Consider the following 12,562-nt stretch of genomic DNA (forward strand, 5'->3'; position numbering starts at 1 on the left):
TGAACAAGTTCCTCAGGAAGGACAAGTTCAAGATGGTAACTCTCTCTCAGATCCTTCAGGCCCTCCAGCTCCAGGACTGGCTGGTATCTCTGGACCTCCAGGATGCTTCTTTCCATTTGCCAATCCATCTCAAGCACAGGAAATACCTGAGGTTCGCAATTGGCGGCTCTCATTATCAATTTCGAGTTCTGCCATTTGGGCTGACCTCCGCCCGAGGGTCTTCACCAAGCTAATGTCAGTAGTGGCTGCAAGTCTAAGGAGGGAAGGGATCCACGTCTACCCCTACCTGGACGCTTGGCTGATCAGAGCTGTATCTTCGGAACAAGCTCAGATCCAGCTAGATTATGTCTGCCACTTCCTTCACAAACTGGGCTTCTCCCTCAATTTAAAGAAGTCACAGATGATACCATCACAGAGACTCCAGTTCCTTGGAGCGGCCCTGGACACTTCCCTGGGAAAAGCCTCGCCATCAGAGGTGAGGGCTCAAGATATTCTGCAGATGGTCACCAAGTTTCAAAATGCCCAACGTCTCCCAGCCTTCGACTTTTTGAGGTTGCTAGGCCTCATGGCATCCTGCATCTTCCTTGTGCCAGAGGCTCGCCTGAGAATGAGATCTCTTCAGTGGGCACTGAGAACTCAGTGGTCGCAATTCTCAGGGAAAATGACAGACCTCCTTCAAATTCCGTACAAGGTGGCTCGAGACCTTCAGTGGTGGGCCTGCCAGAAAAACATCTTGAGGGGGGAACTGTTTTGGCAACCATGGCCGGAGATAACAGTAGTCACAGATGCCTCACTCACGGGGTGGGGAGCCCATACCAACGACTTGACCATCAGCGGTCGTTGGTCTCCATCCGAGTCCAGACTACATATCAACCTGTTAGAGCTGAGAGCAATCAGACTAGCGCTGAAAGCTTTTTCTGCCATCTGTACAGGGGAAAAATGTCCTGATAATGATGGACAACACAGTGGCCATGCACTACCTCAAAAAAAGAGGAGGCGTAGGATCACTGCCACTGTGCAGAGAGGTAATGCAGCTCTGGTTTTGGGCAATTCAAGAGGGAATCTCTCTATCGGCAGTTCACCTAGCCGGAGAGAAGAACTTGACGGCGGACGCTCTGAGCAGGCAGGGCACAGTCTCCCACGAGTGGTAACTAGCTCAGGAAGTCCTTCAGGAGATCTTCACCCTTTGGGGAACCCCTCAAGTGGATCTGTTTGCCACCAGTACCAACAGAAAGTGCGATCTGTTTTGTCCAAGGGAATTTTCCCCGAGAGGAGCTCTAGGGGACGCGTTCGTAGTGGACTGGGAGTTTCCACTCCTGTACGCGTTTCCACCAGTCCCTGTCATTCCTCAAATGATCAGGAGGTTGAGAAGATTCCGGAGAACCATGATCCTAATTGCCCCAGACTGGGCCAGGAGAACGTGGTACCCGGACCTTCTGGACATGTCCATCTGCCCTCCAATTCGTCTTCCACTCAAGGAGAATCTTCTCTCACAGAAGGGAGGTCAGGTTCCCCATCCAGACATCAGAACCCTCAACCTTCACGCCTGGCTTCTGAAAGGTTGAGATACAAAGATTGGGACCTCCCTGATGACGTCATGGAAGTGTTGCTTTCAGCCAGAAGGCCAGCAACAAAGTCTTTATACCGCTGCCGTTGGAACAAATTTTGCAGCTGGTGTAGAGAAGAGAATATCAACCCCTTCTCATGTGGTACACCAACGGTGTTATCCTTGCTACTCTACTTGGCAAATTCAGGCCTTCAAGTTGGCACTATCAAGGGCTATCTCGCAGCGGTATCGATCTTCAAGCGCACTGCAGAGGAGCCTTTGTATTTCAAATTACCCTTAGTAATACAATTTCTAAAGGGATTAACTAATGTCTACCCTCCAAGACCTTTCCAGGTTCCTTTATGGGACTTAAATTTTGTCTTAAATTTCCTGATGGGTACTCCTTTCGAACCACTCCACTCTTGTTCGCTAAGATTTCTCACCCTTAAAACTGTCTTATTAGTGATGGTTTTAACATCTGCTAGAAGGGTGAGCGAATTACAAGCTCTATCTTGTAAACCCCCTCATACAATTTTTCATAAAGACAAAGTTGTCCTACAGGTGAAGCCTAATTTCCTCCCAAAGATGGTTTCTGAATTCCACATCACTCAGAAAATTACCTTACCTTCATTCTATCCGCCTCCCCATCCGGGGAAAGAGGAAGAAAGGCTACATAGGCTGATACCAAAGTGGGCTTTGAGCTTTTACATCAGCAGACTTGCTAGGATTAGGCAAGCAGACTACCTGTTCGTAGGTTACTCAGGGCACAAATTAGGACTACCGATAACAAAACAAACCATTTCCAGATGGATTATTTTGGCCATCCTGGAATGTTACAAACTAGCAGGGAAAGAGCCTCCTCAAAATCTTAGGGCTCATTCAACCAGGGGTATTGCAGCCTCCTCGGCCCTTCAAAGAGGGGTTCCGGTTCGTGACATATGTGCGGCTGCCACATGGTTGTCCGCAAATACCTTCAAAAGATTTTACAACCTGGATTCCTCCTCTAGTCAAGAGACTAGGTTTGGCAAAGCCGTATTACATTCGGTTCATTCCTTAAAGGAAACATGGCGTTTTACTCCCACCTCCAATTACACACCACTGCTATGGGAGTCTATCAAAGATAAGGAATACGTCGGAGGACACAATCCCTTCGAAGAACAAGTTTCTTCTTACCTTGTAACGTTCTTTCGATGGGATGTTCCTCCGACGTATTCCTTATCGCCCCTCCCATCCATCCCCACAGTAATACTTCCCTTGTGGTTGCAGCTTACGCTCCTTCAAGGTCAATAACCAATTCATGTAAAACAACTGTTAACGTCAAAACGGAACTGAGCAACGGATGCTGCGCGAGTCTATTTATACGCGTGATGACGTCGACGCCGATACAGAGGCCGTCGAGGGACATCGGCTCGAGGGACGTAGACGCGCAGCGCCCTCTACTGAAATAAAAATTCAGAGCCCAGCAAGCTGGGAGATGATCTATCAAAGATAAAAGATAAGGAATACGTCGGAGGAACATCCCATAGAAAGAACTTTACAAGGTAAGAAGTAACTTGTTCTTCTCCCTCAGACTCTGAAACCCTTGCTGCCCTTCATGACCTTGCCTACACCTTCACCCACTCTCCCCGCCCAACTGGTAGATGTGATGATGTACTACTGTTTGCATCATCCTAACATCCTATCTCTCCTACTCCCCTATCTCCTGCTAGTTCTCCCCATTTCCAAAACACTATCTCTACAATCACTGTTCCCCATGACATTCATATTATACCTCTCTATTGACTACCTGGTATCAGTTCTCAATTTATTGACCACCTCTCCTTACTAATTGACTCCCTTCCTCCCCATCATCAAGCCACTGTCACTGGTGTCTTTAACCTCCTCTCTCTCCACTCCTCTATCCACTGACCTTAGCTCTCTTTTCTTTAACCACTCGCTCTCTTCTGTCTACTCTCTGCCACCCATTCAAATGGTAACTTCCTTGACCTTATTTGCATCTCAACTCAAATCCCAGCCGCTAATATTTCCACTGCTTCTTCTCCCTCTCACCATTCCATCATTTTTGCCTCAATCTCCACTCCTACTTCCACCCCACTCCCTCCATCTACCACTTCCATTACCAAGCAGAGCTTTCCCTCCTCCAAATTCCTTATCTACCCCTCTGACCCACACCAGTCTATCACATTCAATGCAAAATTCACTGTTCTATCCACTGATCAAGCCTTCACTAACTTTACCACTGCTCTTAACGCACCCTTCTCCTCTCACTTACCTCTTCTACATTCAATCCTAAACCCTCCCGTCCATGGCCTTGGATTACACCTACAATCCACACCCTGAAAACAATGAGGAAAAACCTTCACACTTGGCAAAGATGTAGACACTCCTCGAATCTCCAACTCTACCTGAGAGCTCTTCAAAACTACTCCTCTTCTCTTGAATCTGCCAAATGTCACTTCTATCTCTTTCTCATTTCATCTCAATCATTTCAAACTAGGTGCCTCCAAAAATATCTTAACTCAATTCTCTCACTGCCTAAAACCTCCTCCATCTCCTCTACTCTTTCTGCTTACAATCTAGCTCTCTACTTTGCATAAATAATTTCCAACATTCAAAATACCCTTGCAGATTACCTTCTATTCCCTCACCTGCTCACCACCACCTCCTCTACCCTCCTCTCCTGCGACAATGTCTTCTCCCCCCCCCCACTAACCGTGATGAGATTTTTGGTCTTTTCCTGACGGCTAACACTTCATGTGCTCCCATTAACCCCCTAACCCCCCACTCATAGTGAAACTCGTAGCTCCATATCTTAGTCCCCACTTCAACTAATTTCTTATACTGCCACTTTTCCATCGTTCTACATTTCGTCTACTGCCATCCCTCTCCTTAAGAAACCTGGCCTAGATCCTAACTGTCCTTCCAACTTTTGTCCTTTCTCTCTTCTTCCTCACTATTCAAAAATCCTAGAGTGTGAAGTGTTCAACCGACTCACTGAGTTCCTTCACACACACACAACCTCTGAGATCCTCTTCAGTCTGGTATTCAAACTCTGCACTCTACTGAGTCTTCTCTCCTCAATGTTAAAAACTAAATCTCTTCTGTTAGTCATGCTAACCATTCCTCTATTCTTATTCTTCTTAACCTCTCTGCTTCCATCGATATTGCCAACAATTCTGACCATCTCTCAATACTATTTCTCCTAGGCATCAAGGACAAGTCGCCCGCTTGGTTTGCTTCACATCTCACCCGAAAGACAATTCCAGGTGTCCTGCAACAGCCTTACCTCCTCACTCACGCCCTTACTGTTGGTGTTCCCCAAGGTGTCAGTCCTGAATCCATTTCTCTTCACTCGCTATACCTTTATCTCCTCCTATGCCTTATCCTACCTTTGCTGATAACACTCAGATCTTATTTTATCCCTTCTTAGCTGACAAGCTATGGTAAAAAATGTCTGTCCCTCCACCACCAAATACTGGATGGCATCTCACTCGCTCATGCTAATCTCGACTAAGACTGAAGTTCTCTACATCCCATCCAAACAGGCTATCTCTTCCTCTCTCCCTCTTCTATTCTTCTCTCCTGACTACCTTCCCTACTCTGCTTCTGCTCACAACCTTGGTGTCATTTTCGACCCATCTAGCAACTTCTCGCTCTTCATCTCCAAATCTGCGACTGCGGCCAGACTTAATCTCCTCAACATCAGAAAAATAAGACATCTTCTTCCCTTCAAAACTGCTAAGCACCAAATCTACTCTTTAGTACTCTCTCAATCTGACTACTGCACCGGTCTACTCTACGGCCTCCCCAACTATTCTTTTTCACCTTTTGACAAAGTCCTCACGTTTGCTGTCCGTACAGTCTTCATCCTTCCCGCTTCACCTCACCAGATCTTCATCAGTTAGGCTGGTTATCTATGAGACAGAGGGCACAGTATTAACTAATTCTCATGATCTTCACATACTTGCCCCACCCTACCTATCAGCCCATATCGCTCCCTACTCTCCCCCTTGCTCCCTATGTTCATCCTCGTCTCACCTCCTTGCCACCTCTTGTACCCCTTGCTCTCTCTCATTACCAGTCTCTTCCTCTCCTCACTCCTTTACTCTGGAATGCTCTTCCTCTTCCTCTCTGCACTACTCCCACTCTATCTGCATTTAAATCCAACCTCCTAGCTCTCCTCCTTTCTGAAGAACCACTTGGATACAATTCTGCGCCACCAAAAACATTCTGTTCTCCTCTCCCCCAAACTCTCTATGACATCCCTACAGCACTTATGCCTCACTTCTTCATCCTAAATCTTAGCACCTCCTCCACTATCCCAATCTTATATCATGCACTACTGTCCTTGTTCCTGGTTCATGTTTCTACCTCCCCAGCATCATCTGGTCTTATATCAACATCCTCCCACCAATTGTTAAGGACACTGATCTTCCGTTCTCTAAATCAATGTTAAAAGGTTTTGTAAGCCTTTTTTGTGCCACAAATGCATTGCTTTCACTGTAGTTTTTTTTAAATAAATAACAACAGGAATGGCTGTGGTACACAGAGTAGGTTTCAGCATGTAACAACTTTGTCACATTTCTTATAAGTACCCCAAAACAATGGTTCAGATATCTGACCTACATTTTTCTGAATCGTTCCATTAAGTTTGAAAACACGAATGCACAATTGTGTGGGAGAGGCGAAGACATGATTTAACGCTAAGTCAGTGGTCCCACCCAATCAAAGGATTGGTTCCTAACAAAGTATCCTACCTATTCTAACAGTATGCATAATTATTTAGAAAGTGTACTTTTTGAGTAAAAACCACATAGAACACTATTGATTTCTCAGCCATAGTGTAACTTTATTTCATTTGAATCGATATTCCCCTTTGTAACAGCTGTCTCATCTGTGATCATATTAGCATGTAATGCTACTCCTTTTATTGTGGTAGTGTTTATTGACATACCCTTTATGCTTGTAGGCAGTTTCTCATAGTTTAATGTTGGATCCACTTTAACATTTCCATCATAGATGTATCTTCTTGTATTGTTCTATAATGCCTTTTTGGCAACATTACTAACTCTACAGTTTGGATCTGACACTTCAGTTGACAGAGAACACAGAAGATGAAGATCAGAAAAGGCTTTCTTCATATTTCTGTGAAGTCGTTGAAGCCATGGAGGCCTATCTGAAGCCACTATTGGAACAGTTGAACTTTTCGTGTTTTAGGTGAGTTACTGTTCTTCAACTCAAGTCATTTAGGTATGCTCAAAGTGTGTACTCTACAGTGAATGTCATAAGTTCAGATTTAGAAATATGCTTAAATACAAATGATATGTGAAGCAACACAGAACAAAATACACCTGGATGTACTTTTTCTTTTTTTTTTTTTATATATTTGTATGAATTTTTCCTGGTTGGAGCAACAAACTTTGCAAAACAGATCAACAGTCTCTACAAACGAACATACTGAAAGTCGGCAGTGAGCACCATCGACCTCTCCCCATGTGACAAAAAACTTTATTCCATACATTTCATGTTCCCCCCGCCTCCTGCCTCCACTGTTCCACACTTGTATAACACAAAACATTCCGCTCTCCCTAGCCCCTTTCACCCGGGGCCAGATAAAGTCTCGCCAAACGTGACTTGAATGTCAGGGCCGGGAATTCGAGATCAGAATCCAGCAGGGGTTGACCAGATAGCTTGAAACTGGTTGAGCTTTTCCTCTTTTGCGGCCGATACCCTTTCTGCCACCAGACTATCCCAAATCTTGGTCCACCATCGCCCCAGATCTGGGCCGTCTGCCGATTTCGAACAACGGGGCGGTGGTAATCCGTTCCACCAGCAAGATGTGGGTTAGCAGCTTTGCTCAGGCTCCCGATTTTTGGTATATCCCCTCGCATGGAGACCCTAGTAGCAGGATTTTCAGGCACATCGGGAGTTGGCTGCCTGTGATCTCATGTATGGTTTGCACAATGTTCTCCCAGAAGGAACGTGTCTGGGGGCAGTCCCACCACCTGTGAAAATATGAACCATGAGCTCCACAGTTCTGCCAACAGACAGGGGGGATCACCACCTGGAAATGATGATTTTGGGCCGTAGGGTAATACCAACGGAATAATAATTTGAACGCACATTCATTGTTTGTCACGCAACTGGATGAGGAACGTGCGCTAGCCCAGATCTCGGATCAAGACACATCATCTATCTTATGGCCCAAATCTGTTTCCCAGCGAGTCATGTAGTCTGGGCGGTGAGGGCCAGGAGATCCTCCCAAAGTAATCTGTAAAGCTTTGAGATCCCGTCCTTATCCAAGCCCTCCCAGATGGTCAATCCCAGTAGACTTAACATCTGAGTGGCTCTCAATCTAATTTCGGGGTTAGTGATCCAATGACGGATCTGGATATATGAGAACCTGTCCAGTTCTGAGAGGTGAAATTCTTTCTTGCAATCCTCAAAAGAGCGAGGCTGACTCTCAGTAAACAACTGACCCAACATAAGCAATCCTCCCTCCTTCCAACATCTAAATGCCCCAGGATGGAGGCCTGGAGTAAAGGCAGGGTTACTGAGGACCGGGGAAAGCGGGCCTGTACCTCTAATGATCTTTTTCCTACTCAAAACCTCATCCGACACCTTTAAGGTCGCTTTCATCGAGGAGAGGAGATGTGGCCATTGCTTGCTCAACGTATAGGGCGTGAAGGCAAAAATTGGAGGGGGAGGGAGCATTTAGATTGCTTGATCTCCATCCACCTGGGTGCGGGATCCCCACATGTCCATGGCGAAAGGTGAGCGAGCTGTGCCACCTCCGAATACCTCAGTAAATTGTGAACTCCCAGGCCCCCCAGACCAGCGCCCCCCATCATAAGCCTCTTAGGAATACTAGATTTTTTCCCCCGCCATATGAAGCCCAAAAGTATACGCTGAAGCCTTTCCAGAATGGTTTTCGGAACTAACACTGGGAGGGAGGAGCTCCTGGGGAGGAGATTCATTTTGACTGCCGTGATGCAGCCCATCAAAGAGATTTCTTGCCCCGTCCATCTCTCCAGGTCCTATTCCAAGGTCTTAACCAGGGGGAGGGGAAGTTAGCACCATACAGATCTTTTAGGGATGCCTTGAGTCGAAGTTGAAGTATGCAATAAAGGACGTATCACAGCAAATAGGGCATACAGCTTGGAGAAAGGAGATCTCCTGGGGTGAGAGTCCCACCCCCAGCACCACTGATTTCCCAAAGTTAATCTCGAATCCAGCTCCCCGACCAAAAGCCTGCAGCTCCTGTAGAGCCGACTGCAGGGAAGAGGCGACGTTAGTAATAGTTAAGAGAATATCATCAGCATATATGGATACCTTATGTAGGGAGCCCGATATTAGTGGTCCACGGATTGTGTTACTCTTACTTATATGCTGGGCCAAAGGCTCCATAATGTGCGCAAACAAAAGGGGAGAAAAGGGGCATCCCTGCCGTCTACCGCAGGTCAGTGGGATCGGGGACGAGCGCTCACGATTAACTTGGATCGAGGTGTTCGGGCAGGAATACTTGTTGGCTATCGCTTTCCTAAATTGGGGGCCAAAAGCTAAAGCTTCCAATGTCATATGCATAAACGACCAGTCCACCTTATCAAATGATTTTTTTAGCATCAAAAGCTAAGAGGGACAGTTTACCCTTACTCTCTGAAATAGACTCAATTAGGTTCACCGCCCGCCGGATATTATCCCCTGTTTTTATACCCTAAATAAACCCCGTCTGGTCAGCATGAATCAGATTTGGAAGGAAAGGAGCTAGGCGTTTGCCAACACTTTCGAGTAAATGTTGGCATCGATGTTCAAAAGTGAAATTGGCCTATATGAGGCACATTCTTTAGGATCCTTACTATGCTTCCAGACCAATATCGTGGTGGAGCTTTGCATTGAAGGGGTTATTCTTCCTGCTTCATGAAACGAGTTGAAGAGGGCCGTCAAGGGAGCATGAAGCTGAGCATGTAACAGTTTGTAAAATTTTGGGGAGAAACCATCTGGCCTTGGAGCCCGAGTCTGCAAGGAATTGATCACTGTTTCTACTTCTTCCTGCTGGATAGGTGCTTCCAGAGCCTCCCTATCCTCTCGGGCCAGACAGGGCAGGGCGGCTTCTGTGATATATTGTCACTGAACTTCCACTGACCTACCTGAATCGCCCATGGACTCAAGCAAGTGCGCTTGCACTAACCGCAACTTGGCCTGTTCTTCATAACGTTTAGCCCTGTGTTGGTCTCAGAGACCTATGATGAAGTTAGGTTTTCTGGTTTTTGCCAATTTCTGTGCCAGAAGATGGTTGGCCTTATTACTCTTGGCGTAGTATACCTGCTTGACTGAGAGCAGGGTTTGCGCTGTAGCCTCAGCATATAGGGCCTCCAACTTGTTGCGAACCACGCTGAGGGCTGTATTGACCTTAGGAGACACCCTTTCTCTTTGAATTTGTCTTCTATGTCTGAAATTTCTTGTTCCAGGAGGGTTCTGGACAACTACTTCCATTTGTGGTAAGCTGCCGTATGTGCAATCAGGGTCCCCCGGACAACCGCCTTCATGGCATCTCATGTAGTCGCTTGAGAGGTCAACTCTGTGGGATTTTCATTGAAGTCATTCTTGATTACAGTTGCTGCATCGTCCCTCAAAGCCATATCGTTGAAGATTGGGTCATAAAGATGCCAATTTGGTCTGGACCCAGGCGGTGAGTTCCAAGATCTAATTTGTAGCAGCACTGGAGCATGGTCTGTGAGAACCATTGGGGCGATGCACACTTTGTTCATGAAAGTGAGAAGCTGGGGTGAGGCCAAGATCATATCAATGCGTGAGAAGGAACGATGGACATGTGAAAAAAAGGTGGTCCCTTTCTTCTTGGTGAAGCTCTATCCATGTGTTTACGACCCCCAGTGATCTAAACAGGTGGAGGATGCTCAATGCTATTTTGTAATCTTTGGGGGACGGAGAGTGGAATTTGTCCTTATCCGGGTCAGAGACCCCATTGAAGTCCCCCCTATGACCAGCTGGCCCTCTAGGAAGGGGAGAAGGGCTGTTTCCAAGTCTGCTAGAAAACGTTCCTGGCCCTCTTTCGGAGCATAGACCGAAATCAGCGAGTGCAATTGACCACAGTGCATCCCCTTCACTCCCAAAAAGCATCCGCCCGGGTCTGTGAGCATGTCCAACTCCTCAAAATGAATATCCCTAGCCATCAAGATTGCTGTTCCCCCTCACCCCCTTTTTGGTGCCATCGGAGGACAGGAACTGCATTGGATAATCTCTATTCTGGAGGCGAGCATAGTCTGCCGGGAGAAGATGGGTATCTTGGAGAAACATCACAGCCCCCTCCAGGTCTTTCAATAGTTTCTATACGGTTTTCCATTTTCACCAGAGAATTAGGGCCCTTGACGTTTAGGGAGATAATGTTCACACTCCAATTTAAAATCTCTGGGCTCACTTCTGCTGGTGGCATGGGGGACGGGCATTGGGGGTTCAGGCGTATGGGTGCCACCCTTCGAGACCTGGTAATTCTTGCCTGCGTGCTCCAGCCAAACCTTTAACCAAAAAAGAACCACTCAACTTTGAACTGAGCCGAACCATGGGCTCCAAGCTCTTGAGCTACCCAAAACCATTCATAGCACACTCCAAGGATCCTCTGGTGTCATCCTCCCAGGATTCAGGCTCGGACCGTGCCGAGCCCCTCATAGTTATCCTTGCGTCCCCGGTTCCTGTTATGTCCAAATGAGCGGGGTGCTGTGTTTCAGAAGGTTTAGAGAGCTTACAGTCAGTTGTCTCCCCCAGATCAGGAGAGTGGGGACATTTTACTTGAATTTGCAGCCCCTCTGAACTTTCGACCATGTCGCTCGTCTGGCTTTCGGGGGAAGATCTTCTGTTCCAGTGGGAGATGGATAGATGGATTACCCTTTTTGTCTGGCGAGGGGGGTTCAGAATCGTCTCTGCGTCCTTCAGACATGAGATAGTACGGGAGGCCCCGTTGTAAGAGAACTGGATGGCCGTAGGGAACAGCCAGCGATATTTAATCTTCTGATCATGCAGGAACAGTGTCAGCGCGGTCTGAGCGCTCTGTGTTTCTGTATCGTTACAGTTGCGAGATCCTGGAAGATCTGCAGAGGAGACCCCTGAAAGGTCAACTCATCCCTGGTACGACCTATCGCCATGATTGCCTCCTTTGTCGTATAGAAGTGGACTTGGGTGATCACATCCGGGGGAAATTCCGACTCCAGCCCCTTACGAGTGCGCAGTCTATGGGTGCGGTCCAACAGTAGCTGGGGTTTCTCGACCTGTGGCAGGAGAGACTGAGACAGGTCTGTTAGGCAGAATTATATGCAGTAACCTTTGGGAACACCACACACAATTAAGACTACAATTGACAGTACAATTTCACCTTTGGTACAAGCCTATACTACACAGTTAAAGTGGTAGCAGTAGCAGAGCAGCCAGACTTATCTCAAGAGTAAGTGAGCAGTATCAAAATAGTTACACAAAGGACAGCAGTTACTATGATTCAGGCAAACACTGACTCAAGGTTTCTAAGTAAAATAATATATATTTATTTACTCAACAGTTGTATAACATTTCACTATTATAAGCAAGTTAAAGAATCACAATCATAAATACGCCACACCACTTCCCTTAAATTCCAGACAAGTTAAGCTCACAAAATGAATTGGGAGCAAAATGGCACTCCAGCAAATTAAAAGGGAGGGAAAGTCAAAGTTATTAGAAATTAAATCAAACCAACAGCTAAGTACTCAGGGCAATTGAACAAGAGGAACTTCAGTGAGCAGATCAGCTAGAAAAGGCTTAAGGCCAAAGTCAATGGGTCAAAAGTCTTTTGCTCAAGATCACACAGTTCAGGGTAGTTCGCCGTAAATTTTGTGGCACAGATTCCGGACGAGGTTGGTTGATAGAAAAGTTAGTTCAAAGAGAAGAGAAGGACAAGCCCTCGGATTGGATAAAGATTTCAAACACTTTCACCGCGGTTGAACGAAACGGACAACCGGCTTTGCACAGTAC

At 46.5% G+C, this 12,562-nt stretch overlaps 1 protein-coding gene across 3 annotated transcripts in view; it reads left to right on the top strand.

Moving 5' to 3' along the window:
- The window catches only part of CFAP46 (cilia and flagella associated protein 46), a 2,698,259-nt gene that overhangs the window by 2,126,247 nt on the left and 559,450 nt on the right, over positions 1 to 12,562 (top strand). For all 3 annotated transcript variants that reach the window (XM_069611407.1, XM_069611408.1, XM_069611409.1), the window contains exon 50: positions 6,642 to 6,763. In XM_069611407.1, coding sequence (XP_069467508.1) covers positions 6,642 to 6,763 — 122 coding nt within the window. The remainder of the gene's footprint in view (positions 1 to 6,641; positions 6,764 to 12,562) is intronic.

Source organism: Ambystoma mexicanum, chromosome 8 (assembly GCF_040938575.1).
Source record: "Ambystoma mexicanum isolate Mex_15411 chromosome 8, UKY_AmexF1_1, whole genome shotgun sequence".
Taxonomy (NCBI): domain Eukaryota; kingdom Metazoa; phylum Chordata; class Amphibia; order Caudata; family Ambystomatidae; genus Ambystoma; species Ambystoma mexicanum.